The 25777-nt window shown below is 31.2% G+C and overlaps 1 protein-coding gene across 4 annotated transcripts in view; it reads right to left on the bottom strand.

Annotated features, from left to right (window-relative positions):
* LOC127719826 (uncharacterized) overlaps nucleotides 1-24892 on the bottom strand; it is a 41184-nt gene extending 16292 nt beyond the window's left edge. For 2 of the 4 annotated variants that reach the window (XM_052226138.1, XM_052226136.1), the window contains exon 1: nucleotides 24728-24887. In XM_052226138.1, the coding sequence (XP_052082098.1) occupies nucleotides 24728-24802 (75 nt within the window). In that variant the 5' untranslated portion in view covers nucleotides 24803-24887. Of the gene's footprint in view, nucleotides 1-24727 lie in introns of all 4 variants that reach the window. The other 2 variants (XM_052226135.1, XM_052226139.1) reach the window with 2 other exon arrangements.
* Between the last annotated feature and the right edge of the window lie 885 nt (nucleotides 24893-25777).

Here is a 25777-nt window from a genome sequence, read left to right on the forward strand (position 1 = left end):
GAACAGAAATTTCATTCATTATTACATTGTTTAAAAAAAAATTGCAGTTCGAAAGATGAATTGATAACGTCATTTTTAATGTTGAAATCATGTGGTATACACTGAAACCCTGGTTTTCCCCTTACCAATGGATGTGTCACGGTCGAAAGCAATGACTGCCTGTAACAAACGCCAAAATGATTGTCAGAAAGGTCAACCAATTCTGTTCGGCATGTTTTGGGTTTTGCTTTTCACCTTCTGATTTTGCCTTTGTTCCACCCATTACAGTGTGTTTTTTTTTTTGGCAAATATGCGGGTGAACCTTTAGGGCTTAGAATGTTTTTTTGCAGTCGATTCTTTGGCATTTCAGTTTATGGTAAACATTTATGGTATGAATCTGTGTGCAATGGTATTCGGCAATTTGATTAGCAGATGACGTTTCGGCCGTAAACATGTCTCGCAAATGACGTTGCGTAATCAAATTCTATTGACGTTGCATTGTCACTACATGTTGACCTGGTCATTGATGGTCATCAACAAATCCCGTTTGCCTGTATCGTTATCGGAAAGACAGTAAGAAGAGTTTCTGCCGTCAAATTGTCTGGTAGCAGCACGTTCACGTTCTCCTGTTTACAATATTCTTACGGGCTGATTCAGTTTTTTATTCCTCAGTCTTTGCAACATGTTTAAACTGATTTAAGTATGGCCATGGACTGAAAGAACAGTTTCACGAAGAAAACAAAACTGAAAAAATCTTTTTTGAATTCCAAATTTCGCTTTAAGAAATTCGTGCGACTTTAATAATCCGGTATGATAAATAACCACAGGAAAGTCAGATGTTGATGTTTTCGAAAGAGGAAGAAGTATGGTAAGCATGAATAGTAGTTGTATGAGGATCAACCATGATTTGGTAAAAAAAATCAACAAAATGAGTGTTGCATTTTTAAAGTCAGTCAGTATATATCCTTGAACAGAGAAATTTTGAATCAACCATCTGGTAATCTGTCAATCATCACATGCACAACTGTAATTGGTCTTTTAAGGATGTTCGCCCATCTTGTTTTTGAATTTTTGTCAGATATTCGGAATCCTCTGGTTTTATCCATGTAGTGCTTATAAATATTTGGCCGCTAACCCCTACTTTTCTTTTATTACATATAGTTTAAAAAGCCATATTTGAAAATCTTATAAATTTTTTGTTATTTTTTCATAGTTGTTGAAAGAAAAAGGTGCCAATCTTAAATGTATGAACAATCTAGAGAGAATCATTTCCCGCCAATTTTTCAATGGCTTGTATCTCGAAAATGAACCCTTCATTTTTTTCTGCTTTTTTAGTTCCGTTATTTATATACTATCAATTTATAACAGTCTTTTGAAAAGCTTTTTGTTTTAAAATATAGTAGCGAACATCCTTAAAATCATTTAAACAAAGAATTGTTAGAGAGTTAAGAAAGCTTAACGGAAAAAAAATATTTGATGGATTGGCTCCATTTACAATAAAACTCGTACTGCGTGGATTAAATGAGCAAAGAACATGCAGTAAAAATTAAAATCACAAAAATACTGAACTCCAAGGAAAATTCAAAAAGGAAAGTCCCTAATCAAATGGCAAAATCAAAAGCTCAAACACATCAAACGAATGGATAACAACTGTCATATTCCTGACTTGGTACAGGCATTTTCTTATGTAAAAAATGATGGATTGAACCTGGTTTTATAGCTAGCTAAACCTCTCAATTGTATGACAGTCGTATCAAATTCCATTCTATTGACAACGATGCGTGAACAAAACAAACAGACACAATAGGTAAAAATGTCAAAAACAACACTTATGTGATATTGTCGTTTATATAAAGGGGAAGGTATGGTAAAGCCATGTACCATTTTGCCTTTTGAATTCTAAAATAATGAAAGTTTTAATAATCTATCAAATAGCCCCTTTAAGGGGTTAAAAAGACATTACACGTAGCTGGAAAGATATTAGTATGCATATATATATATATATATCAGGGTTTAAGAACAGCAGTTGTTCGACCTGCTGGTCAAATGCGTTTTGTTAAAATTTACTTTTTTACTTTTTTTGTCTTTTGGATAATGTTGTTTGTGCTGTATTTAGACCCCTCTACCTAGAAATTTGTTTTGCAAGCACACGTATAAAAATTGCGGTTTTTATCCAACGCAATCATAGGTTTGAACGTAGTTTTCAATTAAGACTTGTATATATATATATATATATATATATATATATATGTATAAATACATTGATAAAGGACTCGCCGTTTTGAATTTTCCTTGGAGTTCGGCATTTTTGTATATTTCGAAATTTGTCTTGCACGTTTTGCTTTTGGCTCTAGCATTCTATGCAAAACTTTAAAAAATGCCAATTTGAGATCTTGATATCGATATAAAGATATGTCACAAACTTTACAAAAGACATATATATTGCATCATGACATTAATACTAAGATACTATGTCGGCAAAGTACTTTATTGGGTATGGACATGGCAAATTTATTCAACAATGTGTAGCAAAAATCAACATGTTCATCTTGTAAACTACATTGCCATCATCCATAGACAATAACTGCATATAGTTTATTACTTAATTAAAGTCAAAAGTTGTGGTTTTTAATCTTAAACCCGAGGAACTACATTTCATTATAGAATGCGTAATATTATGAACTTAAACTGAGAAGATAAATAACAGTCTTACTTCAATCCTTTTTAATATTTTCTTCATATATATCGTATTTGAATTTTAATGCTCTTCAAATTCGTACTATTTTTTGCCTTTTTATCAATTTTTGATTCGAGTGTCAATAATTAGTCTGTTGCAGACGAAACGCGCTTCTGGCGTACAAAACGTTACGCCTGGTATCCATATTAAGTTTATTTAAAACAACTAGGTCGATGCCACTGCCGGTAGAGGTTTCCCCCTGATGTCTTTACGAGCACAGTAGTCAGTATCTCTGTGTAGACATGAATTATCATTTAAATGGTCATAATTATAAATCAACTGTTTACAAAACTTTTCATATACTAAGGATTTTTTACCCCAGTAATATATTAAATAAGCTGAACTAAGCAAAACCTTTTGGAATTTTGGGTTTTCAATGCTCTTCCGCTTCTTACTTTATTTGCTCTTTTAAACATTTTTGATTCGAGCGTCACTGGTGCGTCTTTTGTAGACGAAACGAACATCTGGCGTACAAAACTTTAGGCATGGTATCTATGATGAGTTTACATATTTGTCACGTTAGTAGCTGAATGAAGATTTTATAATATCTGTAAACACCATCTCAATTCAGTTTAAGGAAACACCCAATTCAATAAACGGTTCAATTAATTGAACAATGCATTTTGAACATTTTAAGATTGACCCAAATACTCAACACTTGTTAATGGTGTTTTCTTTATTACATCACGTATAACAATTGAAGTATTTTGTAACGAAAGTTTATCGAAATGCACAAAAATTGATTTGATGTTTCAAATTATAATTATGTAATCTAAATTCTAAACAAAACAAAGCAAAGTGATTAAAATATTTTAACAAATCGATGTATTGACAGTTTCTATGAAGTTGTATTCAAAGCACGTCAATGAACATATACAACTTATCGCTGAAAGATAAGCAGTGAAGAAAGTTTTTTTTATGCGGCTACATTTAACAGTAAAAATGAAATAGGTTTGACTAAGATTACATCCGGTCTCTAATTTACATACGTTCCTAAAATTGTAGTCCGTAGTGTAACAGTCTCTAATCGAGATCAAAATGTTTTATCCTCTCCTCGACGCTCCCTTTGACGTCATATTTTACGAAGTCCCGTAGGATTTTCTTCTTATCGACGCACAATATAACTGAATCATTTATTCCAAGTTAGATCGTAGTTTTTATTATTCTAGATAAAAGACTATATGAGAAATCCTACAATTTTTCATGACTTGACTTATGAAAAAAGACCACAAAGGAAACATCTCGACCTTGCGAAAGCATCCTTAAAAGTAGAATGGACGCCGGGTATGGGATAAATAACAACAATGCAATAAGCGCTGTACAAAACGTTGACCGAGTCGACGAACATTATTTTTTCCATTTGTTTTAAATTTTGTCGTTCATTTTTTCCCCTTTTGTTTCTCTCTTTTCCAATTTACTTAGGAGTTTGCACTTTAAAGTTTGTACGACGTATATTTTTTTATTTTTTGCTTTTTAAAACAACCACGTAAAACTTTACTGCACTGTGGAATGCACTAAGCCGCAATTGATTATTGCCGGTCGTCGGATTTACATTTAAAATGTTCAAGTTGATATCAATAAATAGGAATATATTAAAATTAATTTCAATTTTAATCAAATAAAGACCAACACTTTATTCATGAAAAACCGATATTGACATTGGGTATCTGGCGTACAAATTTATAAGTATGGAATCCTTAATGAGTTTTTTGTTTTACATGCATTAGATAAACTTTGGAATCAAAAATAAAATATTCTTTTCGTATATCTCTGGTCAATGTTCTTACTTAAACACCGAAAAAGGTTGATTAAGCCTAAAGATTGTCAACACAAAGTTATTTGAATTCATCATGGCAAGCCTTAGACTTCATTAATTATTTGAATATCTTTTCATGTTGAACAATAAGGTATCTTAAACATTGATGTTTATGTTGTATAAGATTTATTGACAAAGTCTAGTATGTATTGAATATGCTTTCAATTTTTTCAAATGTCTGTTGACTTTGTGAATAACCCTTTTGTAACAAAAATGACAACTGCACAATGCGCGACCTTACGAATCCATTTGCCATAAACATTGATAAATATCCAAAAGATACGTTAAATATTTGTTTAAGGAATCTATACTTAGTTCATGTGTTGCATACAAGGCCATAACGGATACCTATAGATTTATGTCAATTATAAACGGAAAATCTTACAACACTTAAGATTTTTTTTTTAAATAATTTTCTCCTTGAATTTGCAAGTCTAAATGCAGATATCTATCTTACTCTTTTTGTTTTGTTTTTTTTTGGATATATTTATTATAGTCAGTGAGTACTCTTTTCCATAATTACAAGTGAATGAAAATAAATGAGCTAGCAGATTGTTACTGGTATCTGCTTTTGCTTTTCTAACGTCATAGAAACGTGAATAGGTCCCGCATTTGAAGGATGTTTATAACAAACTTTGTACAAGTAATAATAGCAAATATGTCTTACATACATAAAACGACAAAAAAAAAACAAATTTGATTAAGTCTAAGTATAAACCTTGCAAAAAAAATATAGCATTCTGTGTGTGTTCGACGACATGCAGTTATATAAGTAAAATGATTATATACTCTTGGATGTTTTTTATAGAACACCAGAAAAAAAATTAACTAGTAAATACTGTTCCGTCTGAAACAACAACATTGATCTAAACCATCCCAATTGTCTGAAACATCAAATCAACATAAAATTTATAGCATTTTTTTCATTTATTGAACTTATTGTAAAGACATTAAACTTGCAGATCTATATGTTCATCCACTTTTTAGGTAATTCAGTTTATTTTATTGGCAATGTAAATGATAGCTGCCGAATCTCTAAAAAAGACTGAATAGAGTTCATTGACCGCAAGCAAAATTCAAATTTCGTACAGTAATGAATTTACTACAAAGGATTTGTAAATGTTGTCACAAATCTCAATGATTATCATGGCTATAAAGTAATTGTTGTTTTTTGTGAATATTATCATGGAATTATAATATGATTGTAAATATGGAAATGGCATTATAATGATTATTAAAAAATTGCTTTATGAAAAACCAAAAGTTACGTGTTGGTTTTTTTTTCGTCCGCTTTCTAAAATGTTGATAAAGGTCAAATATTTCTTATAAAAAAGAAAACATTAAACATATTTTAAAATGTCTTTTGAAAATCAAGGAATTTGTTTTTCAAGGGAACATTTAACTTTAAGCTAGTATTAAACCCAACGAATTTTGTTCTGGTATTTTTATCTAAAATTAAGTCATGTCTGTGCAATCCAACTTTACTTGCATCTCTCTTTGCCTTCTCTTGAAACAATCTATAGAGAATTGACCATCTCCAAATGAATAGATTAATCGATCAATGGTCTTCACTGACATGTTTACGAGTATATGTGTTTGCAACACATTTTTCATGTCAACTTATAATCCTCTTGGAACGTTAAACGAAAATAGCATTATCATTTAAACTTGTAATTAAATTAAATGATAAAAGTTCAATGAAAAGTAATTAAAGCGCCAGTAAAAACATCAATACATTTTCCATATGATATTTCATTATAATATTACCTCGTGTATCAATTAGAAAAATGAATTCCAACTTAATTACAATTTTGAGCTTCTTCAAATAGGCATTAACGTTTATGAATATCAATATTTGCTCAGAAGAAACCAATAACTCTTATTCACAGAAAGATAATTACTTTTAATAGGATTATGAGTAAAACAGTTTCTCAGCTACAACTCTAAACATAAAAAATGATTAATAGAATATGTAAATCTTGTCGATTTTGGATAAGTCGTTGTCACTGTCAATATATTGTCATTGGATCTCCGATTATCACAGCAAAGCACGTGTAAAGACGTACGCCTCTGATATTTGCTTTGAATTAACAAATCATTATGGCAAACACAGTTTAAACAAAAGGTAATTACAAAGCTTGTACTGGTAAACCTTACAACATTTATTTTTGTATGTCTTAGAACAGTACTGTTTTAGTGATAACTTCGTTTATGATTTGGCCTACCAACTGTTTTGATTTGAGCGTAAGGTGTCTTGCGTAAAAGAAACGCTTGTCTAGTGTACCAAGTCATGAGCCTGATATCTTTCATGAGTTTTTAGTGAGCCGATAAGATTGTCTAAGCTCCATTTTGATAATTCCAGCATTCAGTTTATTACATAGTTCAAAAATGTTTTGACGTCTTTGATATATGGCCATCTTTCGTTAAAAAGGGTAATTTGGTTCAGCTAAGGAGTAACAGTTATTAGTTGGTGAAACTTTGTATCATTTTAATATCAAAAAGTTTATATGCTACTAGAACACTTAAAAGATATTCCAACATGCAACAGTAACATCGATATTGTTCAGTGATTTGTAATACAGTTGAAGACAACTGTGATACAGTTGAAAACAATCATGATACAGTTGAAGAGAATTGTGATACAGTTGAAGACAATTGTAATACAGTTGAAGACAATTGTGATACAATACTAGTACATTCTGTATATGGAAACTTTACATACTTTTGACAAATTGTTCCTGCAAACAATTTCAAAACAAAAATCGAATTAATTGGTATATATTTTGTTGTTATTCTCCAATAGAGTTTAGTTTAACGTTATCCCTTCCCTTCGTATAATTTAACATAATAAAGATTTAACGAAATACTTCAAATTGCAGCCTTGAGCAAATGGGGACATTCCGACCACTACTTTTTATACTAACAACAGACCTAGAACTACATGCCTCCCAAAAGAATCCTTTTGATAATACCTCTACCATTTCATTACACTTTATTTTAAGCAAATCTTTATGGGTCAGATCATTATTTGTTTTTTTTAACTTCGTGCCATGTATATGAAATTTCAAAGTTGCCTTTATACTGAGCTACACATCAGGCACACATTAGAGGAAACTATTACAACAACAATGTCTAGCCAGGTTAAAAAAGCTTCCATGAGGACTAGATCAAAACGCCACGATCTTAATATGATTTGAAATGTCTTCCTACTAACGTAAAAAGGATCATTCATTTCCTATTTCACCACGCATATCATAAAATGTCTCCCTTCCAAGTTGATATAGATATTACACTAATTATACCACAAAATATCATGAACTATAAGAAACTTTAATGAAAACATCACTGACCGCTGATATCTAAATAAGCTTCCATTCTACGAGAACAACAACAACATAATCTTGTTTTAATTATAAAGATAAGAAGGTAACAACATAATTATTAGCATAGCCAGAATAAAAAGATAATATATTGCCTCTTAAATTTTATATCCGGGAAGTAAATAATGCTAGACGAAATTTATCTGTCAGCATTAGTCTCAAGCATACCACAGAATATTAGAAAATTAATTAGTGCACATAGGACATTTATCCCCTTTAAATGGGGTTTGGTAGGGGTATGTATGACAGAAAATTCATTTCCAGCTAAATGTATTTTTTTAATGTCAATATTACCAAATACACACGATTATCTTAGTACTAATCACATTATTGTTCTCTTCTGCTATATTTCTAGTTATTTTGTGTATTAGAAATAGGAGCAAACCGCAAACCAGCATTTCTTTTGAAAAACTAAATTATTATACAATGTTGAATAGGGCAAATTATTCTTATAGGATTCGATAGACTTCAATTTGTTCAGTCGTTATTTATGTTATCTTGAGGATCGTTTTTTTTTTATATTTAAGTTTGCAACTTAAAGTAATAGACCTGCAAAGTATTAAACATTGAAATTAGAAAAACAACATAGAAAAGAGGCATAAAAATTTTAGTACTTTTTTTTAATTTAAAAAATTGATGCACAGGTAAGTCCAACGAACACCAAATTAATTTGGTGAGGACTTAATGAAATTTACTTTAGAAGGCAGCCATAAACCATATATTTATAAAATTATTGAAATGATATGTGTAACCAAAGTATCATCTTTCTTGCACAAAAAAGTCGCAATTGTCAATGACCGTACTCAAAATTAATCAAGATATTTCCACTTTACATTGATGAATTCGAAAGATAATAAAAATTGATTACAAGATCCACCACAATTTATTTATAAATAGAAAAATGAATCGTGATAATAATGTATATCAGTTGTTAAATTAACGAGGTAAGAAGATCTCAAGCAATTCTCAAGTGTACAGAGTTGGTACAAGTACACCAATGCGCTATCACTAAAAAAGAAAATAGATACGGGTTTGGCGAATAGTAAGAAGATACCAATGGACAATACAAAAAAATCCTTGTTTATTATAAAGTCAGATATTTGAATGAAAATAAAAGGGACTGATCTAGTTCTTATGATGTGCTGTTACACAACTGTCCCAGATTTGGGGAGGGTTGAGAGCTCACAAATATGTTTAGCCTGTCCCAAAGTCAGGACCCTGTTATTCAGTCGTTGTCATTGGTTGCTGTCTATTATATCGCTTTTTCTTTTATTGTTTTGAACTTGTGTTTTTCGTTTAGATTTTTTCCTGTTTTGATATGTTTGGGTATTTTATAGCTGACTATATGGTGAGGTTTTGCTCAATATTACCAGCCGTACGCTGACCTATATTAGCTGCTATCATTCACGGCAGTTGAACTTTAGTGGATAGTTGTCTCATTGGCAATTATACCATATCTCCTAATTTTGATTTCTAGGAATGATATTATATTTTTGGAATCTTTAAGAGTATACATTTATGCTTTGTCACTTAATAATATAAAATTAGAAATGTTATTATCTCAGCAAACAGGATCAATGATTCAATGTCGCAATCGTCCTTCGGCCTAATATAATGTATGCAGATAATATTTTCCGCTGGGCAATTACCAACCATTAATCGATCTGTAATTCATTTAATTTCAATCGTCCCGTATCAGAGAATTAGGACATTGCTAAATGTTTTGAAAGGCCATTACTCTGGTTTACGTTTATCAATGTTGTCCGGTGGGAAAACTGAACAAAATTACCAACGGTCTTTCAATATTGAATATGTGATTTAGAAAAAAAGTTTTGTCCATAATATAATAGTATTATTATGCTAAATAAAAATGATAAGGACATTTTTAATTTTTAGTTTCTTGTGTATAATTTGGAGTTTAGTATGACGTCCATCACTGAACTAGTATACATATTTGTTTAGGGATCAGCTGAAAGACGACTCCGGGTGCGGGAGTTTCTCGCTGCATTGAAGACCCATTGGTGGCCTTCGGCTGTTGTCTGCTCTATGATCGGGTTGTTGTCTCTTTGACACATTCCCCATTTCCATTCCTAACTTTTAAAATTTTCAAAATTTAGTAGAGATATTGTAATGGAAAAGCTTTTGGATTAAACATGTTGAAAAACATTACCAACAGAACGCTTATATTTTAACTTGTTTTAAAGCTTTTAGACGGCAACTTTTTACATAACTCATAATAGCAAAGACATCTTAAAAGTCGATTGAAAGTGTTAAGGAGTATTTTTTTTAGAAATCAACTGGTGAATGAGTTCTAAATTGTTTACAAGATTATTTTGCTATGATAATTGTTTAAAAGGACACATTTTATGCACAATTAGCATTATAACTAAATAAACCCTTTAAAAAATACAACAGAGAATGATTATAATTTGAAAAGACACAGAAAATTTGCTGCATACATGCATTGCATCGAAAAAGATGACCAATTTATATTAAGAAATGTCTATTACATATACTCTGTTTAACAATCTATATCAATTGAATTAACGTAATTACAAATTACAAATGTAAGAGCGTTTTTGCGTTTGACATAAATTTCTAAGTTGTCGATTTAAAATTGAAACAATGCAGACCAAAGTTATAGATAACTGTAATTAAATTCTGTTTGACATTGAATGGTCACAGAAATAAGGTGCAACGACTATACAATGCACTAATCAAGTCTAGAATTTCTACAAATCAATGATGTCAGCATATCTTATATTACAAGTACTAATGTCATCCATATTGTATTATAGTGTTCTCCGAAAAGATACTTTGTCAATTGAGATCGAAAGGACAACATGATATTTATCAAATAATAATTCCCAAAATGGGAATCAATTTTTAAAAGATTTTAATGTCTTTAGCAGAAAATTGGTTTTATGTTTTATTTTCAAAAGGTTCTGTTGATTTAGTAACATAAGATTTAGTAATTCAACTCTTTATGGTAAAATTTTCCTCATATATCTTAACTAACGAGACAAAGCATGTTACGTCATGAGAGTTTTCTCATTGTCAATCATACTACATCACCTTACTTTTATACTTATACATAACTTCCTTGATACCTAATATTACAAGACCCGATATCTTTGATATTTAAAAAAATAAACACTTAGGTTATAAACCATAAGATTTAACTTAATATAACGTTAAAGTTATTTAAAATCCCACGTTACGAAGACATGTGAGAACACAGAGAGGAAAAATCATATAAAAGTTACTTTCCTATATTCTGACGTTCCGTGTTAAACAGTCTTAAGGAATTACTTGAAAATGACACATGAAGGTGTATGAAGTATATTAAATTATCGGTTAGTAAGTTCACAAAAGAGTTATATTCGTGACAGCAACTACATTTCAGAAAATGTAAGAATGTCTTTAGAGATGCTCTTGATTAAGAGTTATATATTATAATAATAGCTAATTGGTGATTTTTCCATGTATAAATTTTTAGATTTGTTAGTAATAAATCATATTTTTTTTTTCTGTGATTAGTATTATACAAGAAATTCCTATACCACTAGTATTGAAAAACATGATACGATTTAAACACGTCTTATAAATATCAATCGAATTGTATAATTAAGATGGGATCTTTTCTTTTGCGATTGAAACAACCAAAACGTTCCTTTTGCTAAATAAGTTGATATATGGGGAATTGATATTGAAGCGAAAAGTCTATTATATAAATTTCAAAGTTCGAAAACAGCAACTTGACATGATTTTGTTCAACAGGCAAATAATAAGTCTGGGTTATCAAGGAATCAATAAATAATGCACGACAGTTTGATTTTATATGTAATTAATGACATAGACTATAATCACTGTACATCCATTCGGAATAATATCATTCGAATGATACAAGTTTGTTTTATAGTTGCATCACATATTCAATATTGAAAGACCGTTGGTCATTTTGTTCCGATTCCCCACCGGACAATATGATTTATTACACTTGTTTGTATACTATATGTAATCAATATACTTTGAATGAGCAGCATACCTACAGGCTTAACACGTAGTCGGTCCGACTGAATTAATCATTGGAATTATTTTAATTCACCACGGTTCCCTAGGTCATCAACTTGAACTTGAATGTTTTCTTAATTGTAATCTGAAATAACCCTCCGTTTTTAGTCAAAATACTTGATTTCTGTGCACTATTGACTATAGACTAATGCTTGTCGCTTCATCGCCCCAAGTTTTTGGTGGGGTTTGCGTTGCTCAGTCTTTAGTTTCTATGTTGTGTTTTGTGAACTATTGTTTGTCTGTTTGTCTTTTTCTTTTCTAGCCATGGCGTTGTCAGTTTATTTTCGACTTATGAGTTTGATTGTCCCTATGATATCTTTCGCCTATCTTTTACTTTCTTTTGGTTATGGTTCTGTCTGATTTGATCTTTGCATACATATTTGAAGAAAAGTGAAACGTTACAGTGGCATACAGAGTTCACATATATTTGTGTTCAAAGAATATGTTTTCTATCTGGGTAAACCGGTTGAAGGGTCTGTAAAAGAAGTATGTTCAAATCTGTTTCGACTGAATACTGTATCCTATTACATCTTATTATGACGATATGATATTCAAATGACAAGTGCCCTCCCCCTTATATGTATATTTGACGTTATTGTAAAAATGAGAAGTGTCATCCTCTACGTAAATGTGACGAACGTGAAATCAATGACAACTAAACTGCAGTTAAATATATCTTAATTCTTACTAACAAAGGATTTATTTCAATGTAAAATAATACTTCATTGATTGTGTATAACAAACTTTACTCTATTTGCACTCCGGAAGGCCATCACAGTGACACCACTGACTATAATGATTACTATGTGTACAAGTTTTACACAAAGAAGCAATATATTTTGAAAAAATTACAAAATTTACAGTTATCGTGTTTTTCTAATTTATTTTAACATGCTGTCAAACTCGTATACCACGAAATGCTTAATTATTTAAATTAGTACCAATATCAGCATTATATTTTTTCAATTACGTTTCCGTTCATTCAATTAGATGTAAATTAATTACGTCAGAGGTCTATCTGAACTGTACTAATTTTGTCCCAATTTCTTTGTTATATTAATTTCAGTTGTTATAATATCGATTTAAGAAACTGAATTATGGAAATGCTAGCAATGTACTCATTTTTATGAAGTTTCCAATTGATGAGGTGACGTTAATTAAATTATTAACATGCATAGAATAACTTATTTGAGTTCTCAGACAAATATGTTCAATGTTAGGCTAAATAACAAAATACCACTTAATCACGAAAAACCTATTAAAGACTTCTTCAATCGTTAAACGTGTAAATAAACTTGTACCAACAATTAACGTCCCCATATGATATATGATACAATGATTTCGATTATATTTCAAGAATTACAGATTTGATGTCTTGAATTAACTCTTCACAAACCAAGTTTTATATTTTGTAAACTACATCTGGTAATAAATTCCATGGTATAGTTCATTATCAAAGATTTTATAGTTCATAAAACGCCTGTAGTAATGGGGGAGTAGTGATATTAACCACGGAAAAATTTGTTCAAATATTACACAGCTCAGTTTTACGACGTAATTGCGTACAACTCTAAACATAAATTCCCAAATATTACATTATTTCAGAAAAAAATTGTTGAAAATCTTTGTTTATCTCTTTTACTGAGTCTATAGGGTTTTCATTAATATGTTTTAGTTTTGTTTAATATTGTACAATTATCCAATTTTCTTCATTGGTGTTTGATAAAGTAGTGGGGTTTATAGAAGTACAATAAAATGGACACTTTTAACTGTTTTTATGAAATTTTATAGGATACAAAAAAGGATTTGAGGTTGAGTTTTATGATACTATTTTACATGCGCGACACGACGGGTGCCACATGTGGAGCAGGATCTACTTCCGAGATAACCCCCGATTTGGTGGCGTTATTCTTACTCAGTCTTTAGTTTTCTATGCTGTGTTTTGTGGGCTTGTTTGTCTTTTGGTAGTTTTTCGTTTTCTGTCATGCCAATGTCAGTGTCTTCATCCTCTCTTTTATTAATCTTAAACCGGGTTTGTGTGGGTTCTGATTCTTCAGTCTTTAGTTTTAATGCAGTTTTTGTAAACTGTTATTTGTCTCTTCGTCGTTTTTCTTGTTTGTCATGATCTTGTCGTTTTTTCGACTCTTCAGCCTCTCTTTAATCAATCTTAAACCGGGTTTGTGTGGGTGCTGATTGTCCAGTCTTTAGTTTTAATGCAGTTTTTGTAAACTGTTGTTTGTCTTTTCGTCGTTTTTCTTATTTGCCATGATCTTGTCGTTTTTTCGACTAATGATTATTGATTGTCCCTTTGGTATCTTCTGATTTTTTTTATACTGCTTGTACTTTCTAGCCCTACTTAGTTTTGTTTCTCCATCGATTTTCGCAAGTGTTGACCTCAACCAAATGCACTTCTATTGCATCAAAATGGGTATTGTTTGAACTTTTTTAAATAGCAAAAAGTCGACATCTACAAATTGTTCTTGTTATTCAATTTCAAACATGACGTTATTGAATAACAACTTTTCCGAATAAAAGTGTCTCAAAACTTCATCATGAGAAAAGTGTGTTCAAAGGCAACTGATGTTAATGAAGATCAAAGTAAATGACTAGTGTACTATAAAGGATCAACTCAACATTTCAACATTTGAGAAGGTTAAAGAGAGAAAACAAATAAGTCTAGATCTAATACACAGTATTATAGTTCAAGTATTCTATTTTTTTTCTAATTCAAAAGCATCTCGTTAAATGTCAACGTTGAGTTTATTGATATAAATAATTAAACCAATTTAAATTCAGGTTAAACAATTAAAAATGAACTGTTGAGGCTGATTTTTAAGTTCCATGCCACCTCCAAAGAGCTTGATCATCGACAAAATGTCATCATATTATTTGGAGCGCAAGATAAATTGAACGGGTGTTCTACTTTGCTTATTCATCATGATACTTATAAAATTCAGCTGACATTTAATATGTTAACAAATAATTAAATATACTACATTACCGATTGTGAATTACCAACGTATACAATTACAATCGGTTAATGGGAAATTAAGTGCTTCTGGAGAAAAAAAAAGCAGTGGGAAAAAACAACAAATAAATCGATATTTATGGCGCAAACTATTTAGGTATTGGTTTTTTTAATTATTAAATGTATTAGATTACACCAGTTAACGTGACATTTACTTACTACATTGTTACGTTGAAACCACAGATATATATTGAACGACAAAATACAGCACAGTTCGATATGTATACACGACCCGCAACATTCTGTCGGTTTCCTCGTTTGAATTGTTTTGCATTTTTCATGTTGTGGCTTTTTATAAATGACGTTGAGGTATGGGTTATGCTCATTGTGAAAGGTCGTATGGCGATCTGTAAACTTTCCATATGATCGCATAATACCTAAATCGTCCCCCCCCTTCCTTTTCCTAACTCCATGAAATAGTTGTAAGCAACTATTAGATCGCCTACAACTACGTCATGTTGGTCTCTGGTGGATAGTGGTGTCACTGGCAATCATACCATATCTTTTTTTTTTCATATTGTCAGTGTAACGCTCGTGTTATATGGCTCAAAATCAAATCTGTAGAATTCATTCACAAGTTGTATACGCTTGGAGTTAGGAAAAGGAAAGGGGGGGGGGGGGGGGGGGGGGGGGCGATTTAGGTATTATGCGATCATATGGAAAGTTTACAAAAAGTAGAATATTGTCCGGTTACCTCTAAATGTATAGACATTTTTATGCCATGTTTTGCTGTTTTTAATTTGTTAGTAGCTGCATCTCTTTTATTGAGGCACTCGTTTGTATTGAATCCACAGAGTTCTAATATCATGTTTGCCACTTAAAAATTAAGACGTGTAGAAAAGGAATATATTTGTTTTAGTAAAGACTACGTTAATCTAACTCCTATCAAAATCTGAAATTTTTTACGTGCAAAGCGCAAATCGCAAAAGGTAACAAAACATGGTTTAAGTCAGGAATCTGATTACAGTAGTTGTCGTCTGTATATGTAGTTCATACGCGTTTCTCGTTTCTCGTTTTTATATAGATGAGACCGTTGGTTTTTCCGTTTGAATGGTTTACACTAGTAATTTTTTGGGGCCCTTTATAGCTTGATGTTCGGTGTGAGCCAATGCTCCGTGTTAAAGGCCGTACCTTGACCTATAATGGTTTACTTTTATAAATTGTAACTTGGATGGAGAGTTGTCTCATTGGTACTCATACCACATCTTCCTATATCTATTTTAAAGAAGTCCGATGTTTTTGAGTGGTTGAGTGGTTACAATAAACCTATAGCATAGTGCCTTCATAATGGTAATGCAAATAGATTATGCTATACTTTAGATGCTCTTGAATTTTTTAAACACAAAACAACCCCAAAAATGTGAAAAAGCAGGTTATGTTGAAAATGATTCAATTTGATAGTAATTTAGATATTCTGTTACATTAATATGAAATTCGATCATGCTTCCAGCAGGCCGCCAAAGCAATAATACTTAATTGCTTAAAGTTCTGCAAAATTTGTTAAACACTGCAGAAAGGATGATCCTTTTAAAGCGATTGATATCAAAACGCTCATGAAAGATCAAAGGGTTTGGGTCCGTTGTTTTCTATTGCAGCCATCTCTACCCTTGATTATCATATCTAGCTGTTTGGAAGATAAATAAAAAAAGCTACAGCAAATATTTACAAACAATATAATTCTTACGGTACATTAAGCTTTGCTCTGCTGGTTTGTATGCTGTTGAAGCATCGGCATATAAAACCATCTCAAGTATAAATTTTCAAGCACAAAAACACATAACAATCGGAGTAAATAAAAACTATATGTGTTTTAAATGTTTATAACATTTGTACGAAAAAAGGTTTTCATTTCAATAATATTTACAAAATTGGCTATATGAAAAAAGTTTAAAATTTTGATTTTGTTTCATGTAGTACATGATTACCTATTGACTAATGTGTTAATATGCGACAATGTGGACGATAAATGTAACTTCATTTTGTCAGATGCTTCAGCTGTCACTGACGTTTACGGTTAACGTAACTTCATTTTGTCAGATGCTTCAGCTGTCACTGACGTTGACGATAAATGTCACTTCATTTTGTCAGATGCTTCAGCTGTCACTGACGTTGACGATAAATGTAACTTTATTTTGTCAGATGCTTCAGCTGTCACTGACGTTGACGATAAATGTTACTTCGTTTTGTCAGATGCTTCAGCTGTCACTAACGTTGACGATAAATGTAACTTTATTTTGTCAGATGATTCAGCTGTCACTGACGTTGACGGTAAACGTAACTTTGTTTTGTCAGATGTTCGATCCGTCGCAGCCGTAAGAGTTAAATGTAAATTTGACCATCAAATAATCTCTGAGTAATGTGAAAAATATTCGAATTAAATCAATAATCAAAGCGTTGTTACTCATGGCGATAATCAAAACGCCAATAATTTTCGTGATCAAAAAGTTCTTAGGCTTAATTCTGCATCCTTGACATCTTGTCTCGAAGAAGATCTCGAAATGTTATTACAGTCTGGTTTAAAGTGCAGCAGGATTAAACGGAGAAATCTTTGATGATCCTAACTTTCAATAAAGAATGCGTGACTTTCAAAATCTTTATCTTTTACTGTATAAATACTTTGGTTTTGTGCAACACGTGATGGCTTTAATGTTGGTGTCCAAGTAAACAGCCACATGCACTACATCTTTATTTGGTCAATATTTATTCATTTACCGTATAAACAGATGAATTTGACATATAGATGTTGAATCTAAATAGTACGCAATAATTCTATTCTCTAAGGAAACGGAAAATTGTATTGTAAATGTAACAAGATTGGATGATCTGATCAATTATTCACGATCTGTTGGCCTCTTGCTGACATGGTAAAGCTATAATATGATAACTTTACTGTGAGCTGGTGATTTACAATTGAAATCACGAACAGGAGCTTGAATAATCAAAATTATTATTAACTAATTCACTAGAGTTATGAATAGTCTATATAGAAATGAATAGAAAAATGGATTTAAAGTTAAGATTCAAGGTGACAGGATATGACAGTCATTGTTTTACTTTTTAAAGATTTTATATAAATAATTTGTTTTAAATCGAATAGGCTATTTGTGGATTTGTCAATGCCATGTCATGATTCTGATGAGAAATTATGGCGGTCAAATTGAAGGAGTTATATCGAAAATTTATTTAATATCCAATTAATTTGAATGTGTTCATTATTAGGTTGAACTGACATACGTCTTTAAAGTACTGGAAGTCCATTCAAAAGAAACTGAAGTTGTTCAATATGAATAATATTCAACCTAATTATAATTTTGACATTGTTTACGTCAAGAAATTGAATAAATAAAGGATGTTCACTGTTAAAATTGTCGTCATAATATACATGAATTAAAATTAAATCAACTCTTATTAAAAATTACAAAAAACAGTCTTCATACCACATCTTCTTATTTCTATTTATATTAGCATAAGCAGCGTAATGTTATAAAAATGTTTGCTATCATTAAAAAGTTTTCCCTTGAACAGCTGTCTTGTTTGTACAAAACTCACTCTAGATTATGTCTGCTACGTCTAGATGTGGCTTTAATCAGGTATTTAACGACCGAAGTTCACTTTCCATCTGCAGTGACCATCATGTTATCAGGACAATTCATCATCTTCACACTTAAGTTTGTTGAATGTATTTGACGGGAACTTGTGCTAACGAATCACCAATCATAGAGCCACGGTTTACAATACCTAGATATTAACTTTTAGGAATGGTTTAAAACGTATTTGCAAACCAAGATATGGTAAACAAAAGTAAAAAGATATCAATAAAGCATTTAAAAGTCATAATTTTGAGAAGGTTAGAGAACATGGCAGTGATTAGAAATTATAATTCTTAAACAGTTCATCAAGTGTATACCTAATTTGATAGTGATATTTTCTAAAATAGTTTATAATACGCATATCAGTTTAGTAACGTGTTCTTCGGATCCATATCCAGTTTTACCTTTTATTCAGTATCAACTTAATCAAACGTTTTAAAATAGTAAAATTAAAACCATAAATTATAACATGTCGATACATTTGATATTTGTTTCTACGTAAGTGGAGGTGCTCCCTCTATATTCGCCTCTGAATGAAAGATGTATGCCCTCTCTTAAGCGTCGTAAACAACCAACAAGCCCTGAGTTTTTATGCCCCACCTACGGTCTGTGCGTCCGTCCGTCCGTCCGTCCATTTGTCCGTCCGTCCGCCTGTCCCGCAGTAGGTTAATGTTTTTGATGAAGTTGAAGTCGTATCAACTTGAAACTTAGTACACATGTTCCCTATGATATGATCTTTCTAATTTTAATGCCAAATTAGAGTTTTGACCCCAATTTCACGGCCCACTGAACACAGAAAATGATAGTGCGAGTGGGGCATCCGTGTACTATGGACACATTCTTGTTTAACATTTCATATGGAATCAAAAGTGAAATCAATACTAGTGCAATAAGTTCCGTTTATCGATGGGCACCTTCAAATATTTTACTTTAAAACGCTATTTGAAATGTTACACACTCGAAACATAGTTGAAGTTCATGATTCAGGCCATTTATACACTCATGAATCAAAAATTGATACTTAAGAAGTGTAGTAAGATTCCTAATTTTACATTTTATGGCGAAATAATGAAGCAAAAAGGAATAGTTCTTAGAGATATTTTGACAATAAAGTTTCCTTCATAATGTATTCCGCATACTTCTCACGCATTTAATTTCACCCCAAGGGAAATGATATTTCTTTAATACCAATATTTAATTCAAAAATTGTGAAACGACTCCTATCATGTTTTAGATTTCAACTTCTGTTTTAATGGAATAATTTTTAAAAGAGATTAAATTCCATGGAATGAATAGTTAAGTAGAATCAACGAGCTTCTCGCAGACAGACAACACCACTTTATTGTCATTGTATCCATCTCTGTCTAACTAATTGTCATGGACAACTTTTTCAGTGGTAATATGGTAATAGAGTACAGAATTACTCCTCCCCGCACAAAAAGAGCAATCAATCATGCAAACAAACAAAAATCACCAAAACCCATATCCATTCAAAAATAACAAGACCCCCCCCCCCCCAAAAAAAAGATAAAAATTAAACAAATGAGTATCAAAATAAACAAATTAAACTAAAAATAAGAAGAGTATTTGCAATTGTAAAGTATTCATTTGAGATGTGGGTGATATTTCAATGTCACAGCAACCCAACATTGCCAAACAGATATTTTGCTTGGTAAAGACACTTAAGAAAAGAAGACTGCTAGCTGTTACTGTTGGTTTCCTGTGCGTGTCAATATATTGGTTATATTTAGCCCACTGCAGCTTGATTTTCATAATTTTAGGTAATAAATTAAACCAATTCATACCTCTAATTAATTGTTTCAGAATAGAAGGGATAAGAAATCGTATGTACTCCGTTATAAGAACAGCTAATTTAAGTTTTATTCTCACGCAAGTTCTGTGTATTTTGTACAAAAGTCAGATAGGGACATTCTATTTTTAAAATTTCTCATTTCTACTTTTACATTCATCGGTTCCAAGTTGACATTTCTCAGGTCCAACGTGGATGTGAGAAATGTAAACGGAACTGAGAAATGACCAGTTGGAACTGAGAAATGTCCAGTAGGAACTGAGAAATGTCAATTTGGAACTGTGAAATGTCAATTTGGAATCATTACTTGGAAACGAGAAATATCAAGTTTGAAATGAGAAATTAATTCAACAGAGAACAGAGTGTCCATACATGTCTTTTGCAGTTTTGGCTTTTCTAACTGGGGGTCTAAAGTGTACCTCGTTAAAATTATTCAAGGAGCACTTGACGTTCTCACTGAAATCAATATCAAACTTTTTTTTAACCATGATTACGTTACAAGTTTCTGGTCAGAGATAATTTTTAAACTAATTTCGGTAAATTACACAAGTTTAATGAGAAGAGCAAAGGTGTATGTATACTGAGAGCAATAAAAGTGTCCCCGAACTAGCAAAAGCTTAAAATCATCCCGATCATTCATTTACATTTTAACTGAAACATTTTTTTTTCAGTTTGAGTAAGGTTTTACCAATATTTTAATACTTCAAAAAATACTGCACATACAATGAATAAAATCACGAACAACACGATCATACTGTTCTTTTTTGTTTAAAGGTTTTGGTAGGTTGCTGCATGTTTAAAGCATTTCCCACATTTCTTTTCACTCTTGGTTATAAAAAAAATGAAGTGGTCGTAAGTATACTGCTAATCAGATGAATAATAAACATTTTTCATCCTTTCAAACAAATGTCTTACTCTCAAGAAAAGTGCGCTATGATAAATGGCACTAATACCAAGTGGGCAAATCATCTGTTAGAATCAGATGATAAATAGTAGCAATAGTTGTTAGCTCTACTTCCTGAAGATGAAACTGGACAAATGTATTAGTTTTTTGTTAGCAACAAAGCACATAACTCATGCTATAAGCCTTACAGCAACATAGCAAAAACACAGAAAGTACGTTGACACTTCTTAAAAACACTAGACAATTTTTCCACTCCTTGGTATTTATATTTCTTCACTGATTTAATTATTTTAATGAAAATGTATTGTAATTCACTCAAACATGCAAGCGAATACTTCTGAAAAGGAAATATAAAATCTTCTTTAGTAAATATTATTGAATTATTCCGCTATTCATCATTCTTATCTGGTGCTCAGACTGACGGAAAAGACAGTAAATGGAAGTAGAACGAAACCCTTCAACACTATATTTCTTTAATTTTTAAACAAATTTATCAAGTAAATAGGAAATCAGCTGTAAGAAGACATACATAAATTTATTTATTTATTAATCAGGTCCAAAATGCAGTTGGCAGATGATAATGATAATAAAAAATAAATAATCATAGATACCAGGCTTATAATTTTGTATTTATATAGATATAAGAAGATGTGGTATCAGACAATGAGACAACTCTCCATCCAAGTCACAATTTGTAAAAGTAAACCATTATATGTCAAAGTACGGCCTTCAACACGGAGTCTTGGCTCACACCGAACAGCAAGCTATGAAGGGCCCCAAAAATGACTAGTGTAAAACCATTCAAATAGGAAAACCAACGGTCTAATTTATATAAAAAACGAGAAACGAGAAACTTAATTATATAACTTAATTGCATTTTAACTGTTGTACTAGTATTATATACTACATGTTACAGTCTTTATGTCTGTGTAGTTGGTTTGTCTGTGTAGTTGGTTTGTCTGTGTAGTTGGTTTGTCTGTAAGTTTATGCTAGTTATCCAACACTATCATTTTTCTCAATATGTACCACTATGGATCCATAATTGGTAATAAAGTATGTTGTACGCACACAATTAAAATGTGTATACACTTAGAATATATTCCTCGAAAGAGAGATATTTACATAACTGCAGAACTATTCTCTATTTTGTTAGTTGTGTCCAACCTTGTTCTCAAGTGACAACGATTTGAACATACAGTATGCACGAGCATCAAAAATTGATTTTGACGATTTTTCTCACGAAACATTATACATTTCATTGTTTTATTTAGAATCACAGTAATAACAGTGTGGTAAATTTGGTGTTCCAAAAACTAATATACCCAGATTTCCCGAAACTTCACAGTCAGATTTTCAGAAATAAACAATCTAGAAGGACAATACAATACCAAGCTGCTTTTCGTCGTGTTAGAATTTAAAAGATTGAGAATGATTTTATTGTTCGTACATGTACATGTACATCAAAACTAATAATTAATATGACGTTACGTTATTGGTTATTTATCAAACGTTTAGGTTTCTATGTATGTTGGCGTTTTCTTTTGTTGTAGTTAAGTGTTCCTGTTGTTCCGTTGCTTTCCTCGGATGGTTGATGTGTTTCTCTCGGTTTTAGTTTGTTACCCGGATTTGTTTATGCTTAATCGAAATATGACTATTGAATAGCGGTATACAACTGTTGCCTTTATTTCGGACGATTTTAATCAATCATAACGTTTAAAAGGTACGCGTCTGAAAATATTTATCCGGATGAATTAAAATCAATAACGGTGAACAGCAAAAATGTTCGGACAAATAAACAACTAATGGAGAAAACAACGGACACTTGTACATGGAAACATGTATAAACAAACATTTGGGATTTAAGAGGTAAAAAATTGGTAACATGGGCCATATGTAGGATATTACAGCAATGACTGAACACCTTCAAAGTGTGTATGACTCATTTGAGTAGTTCCTGTGATAGTTTATGTGCTTCATCTGATACTATACACAATCTATTGAATAGGCAAATAATTGAGCAGTTTCTTCACCTCACATATGTGGTGTAACTTGTAAGAAAAGGGAACTTTACTATTGTGAAATTTGAATTTATCAACATTTACAAATAGCATGATAATGATTAATTATAACTTGTGTCATTGAAATGAGTTATATGCACCTTATTTTCAAAATGTTATGTTATATATTTGATAGAAAAATGTTAATCCTAACGGTTTACAGGAGTTTCCTTTATTTAATTACAAAACAAATTGTACAATTATTAAATATGTGACATTAAATGTCCTAGATTTTATTTACCGGCTCCGTCGATGTTTTAACAGGGATGATTTTCATCAAAGCATATGTGACTTGTAAAAGGCTCATATTCTACAAGGGTTTTACTTCTTCGCAGTGAGTTATGATAAAGCATGATCTTATTGAAACATTACTTGTAGCGTGTCTTTCATTCGATTTAAAAGACAGTTGAATTTCTAAACCACGGAGAAATCAGCAACACAACATTTAAAAATAACCATCATGAGAGAACATTACAAAATTTTCAAACACTGAGTTTTACCACCAATGTCATTCGTGAGGCCGTCTTTAATATCTTTTTACTTTAATTGTGATGCAGATTTTTTTTTTTGTATTTCCATCCTTAGATGAACTCGCAAGAGAAATGACACTTAACACTTTATACAATTAATGATCTAATTTCAAAATAGCAATTGCTTCTTTCAGTGTTTTGTTGCAGCGGTTGTTTTTATGTTATTCCATCAACGGAAAACTAATTCGAACAATAACGAGTATTTTCCTATTCATTTCGTGGACGCAAAAAATAAATACTAGTAAAATATTGTAGAATTTTATTTAGTCAGAACAATCAAGTTCGCCTTTTAGTAGTTAGCTATCATTTAAATGGTTATTGCTCGTTATTTGACATTTTAATTCGACTATTCTGAATTTACAGCCTCTATATACTGCTTTTACGCTAAAAGAATCTTTATATGTAAACAAAAGCATACTTTCATTTAATGTTCTATGCTAAATGGATTATTTTACGTCATTTATTTTATTAATATGACATTTGAATAAACATAAAACATAAATAGTTGTCAATTTTCGGAGAAGAAAAACAGTATTTATCCTCAATTTTGATTAGCCTCGATCTTAATCAAAATTTTAATTTGACTTTTATTGAAATAAGCAAAGTTGTTTCATTGCAAATTTGAATGAAATTCTTTTCGAATAATTAAATTATTTATTGTGGAACACTGTTTTAATACAAAAACCCATGTTCACTATTTTTCAACCTCATTAATGACAATGATTCAGCTTCAATAGTCCAGCCTGTTAAATTCAAAATACGTAAAAATAACGGTAAAAAAAATTGTTGACAAAAATGTGTAAAACATTAATAAAATCTTACCTTTGCGTCTCCAGTTTCTGTGTGAAATATACACACTGCTGCTAAAACTAAAACAGGAAAAGTTAACGAAGCCATAATTATCTGTATCACTCTATCTGATGCCACTTATACTGAAAAGACCAAGTCCTTAATATTATCCTATATATGTATCATTTAAACACACCCACAATCCAGATCTACGTCATACCACGTGACACGCCGTAGTCAACGTTCCACGTTTCAAAAAGATCATTATATTAATAATTAATTCAAACTAATACCGGACAAATATTTGTGAGGGAATATCGCACTGCGGAGGGCATTGTTTTATGTTCGATGTTGATGTTAGCAGGTAGATTGAGATATTTCAATAGTAGATGCTAAACAGGGGTCATTGATGCATGTGATTCTATATTTGTTCTTGCGGAAATCAATTTGCACTCTGAAATTACTTTTAGCTCCATCCATATCAATGTAGTTATTTTATACAGAAATTACACGAAGGAAAAATCTTTAATAAAGTTTGTTTAAGTAACTGATAATGAGAAAAAAACACAATGAAATTTCATTTCTCATACTGCATGCATTCTTTCCTTACATGACTATTCCAATTGATGTAACAAAATTATATAATTCATGTATATATCAATCAGCTTAAACTACATTAGACGCAGAAACTAGATACAGACATGTGCATGGTTTAATATTTGTCATTTTATTCATCCTACATGTAGCGATGATTTATAAGAATCATTTTAATTTTATCATTGTTTCGCTTCGATTCAATTACATGCACATGAAATATGCCATCAAAAATAATATAAACAAAATAACAGCAGGTGTAGATATTCTATACGAAATGCTAAGTTCTTATTTACTTGTCTGATTTTTGTACATAATCTCAAAGACTTGAACAAATACGTCCATTCTTAAGTTCAAATCTATGTATGAAAAATATGTAACGATGGAAATTAAACAAATTAAAATTCTATATCATACTAACTTAAATTAAAAAGGAAACACAATAACAGTTCTTCACTGGACTTGATATTGTAGAGGATACGTCAATCC

This window comes from Mytilus californianus, unplaced genomic scaffold (assembly GCF_021869535.1).
Source record: "Mytilus californianus isolate M0D057914Y unplaced genomic scaffold, xbMytCali1.0.p SCAF_11, whole genome shotgun sequence".
Taxonomy (NCBI): Eukaryota; Metazoa; Mollusca; class Bivalvia; order Mytilida; family Mytilidae; genus Mytilus; species Mytilus californianus.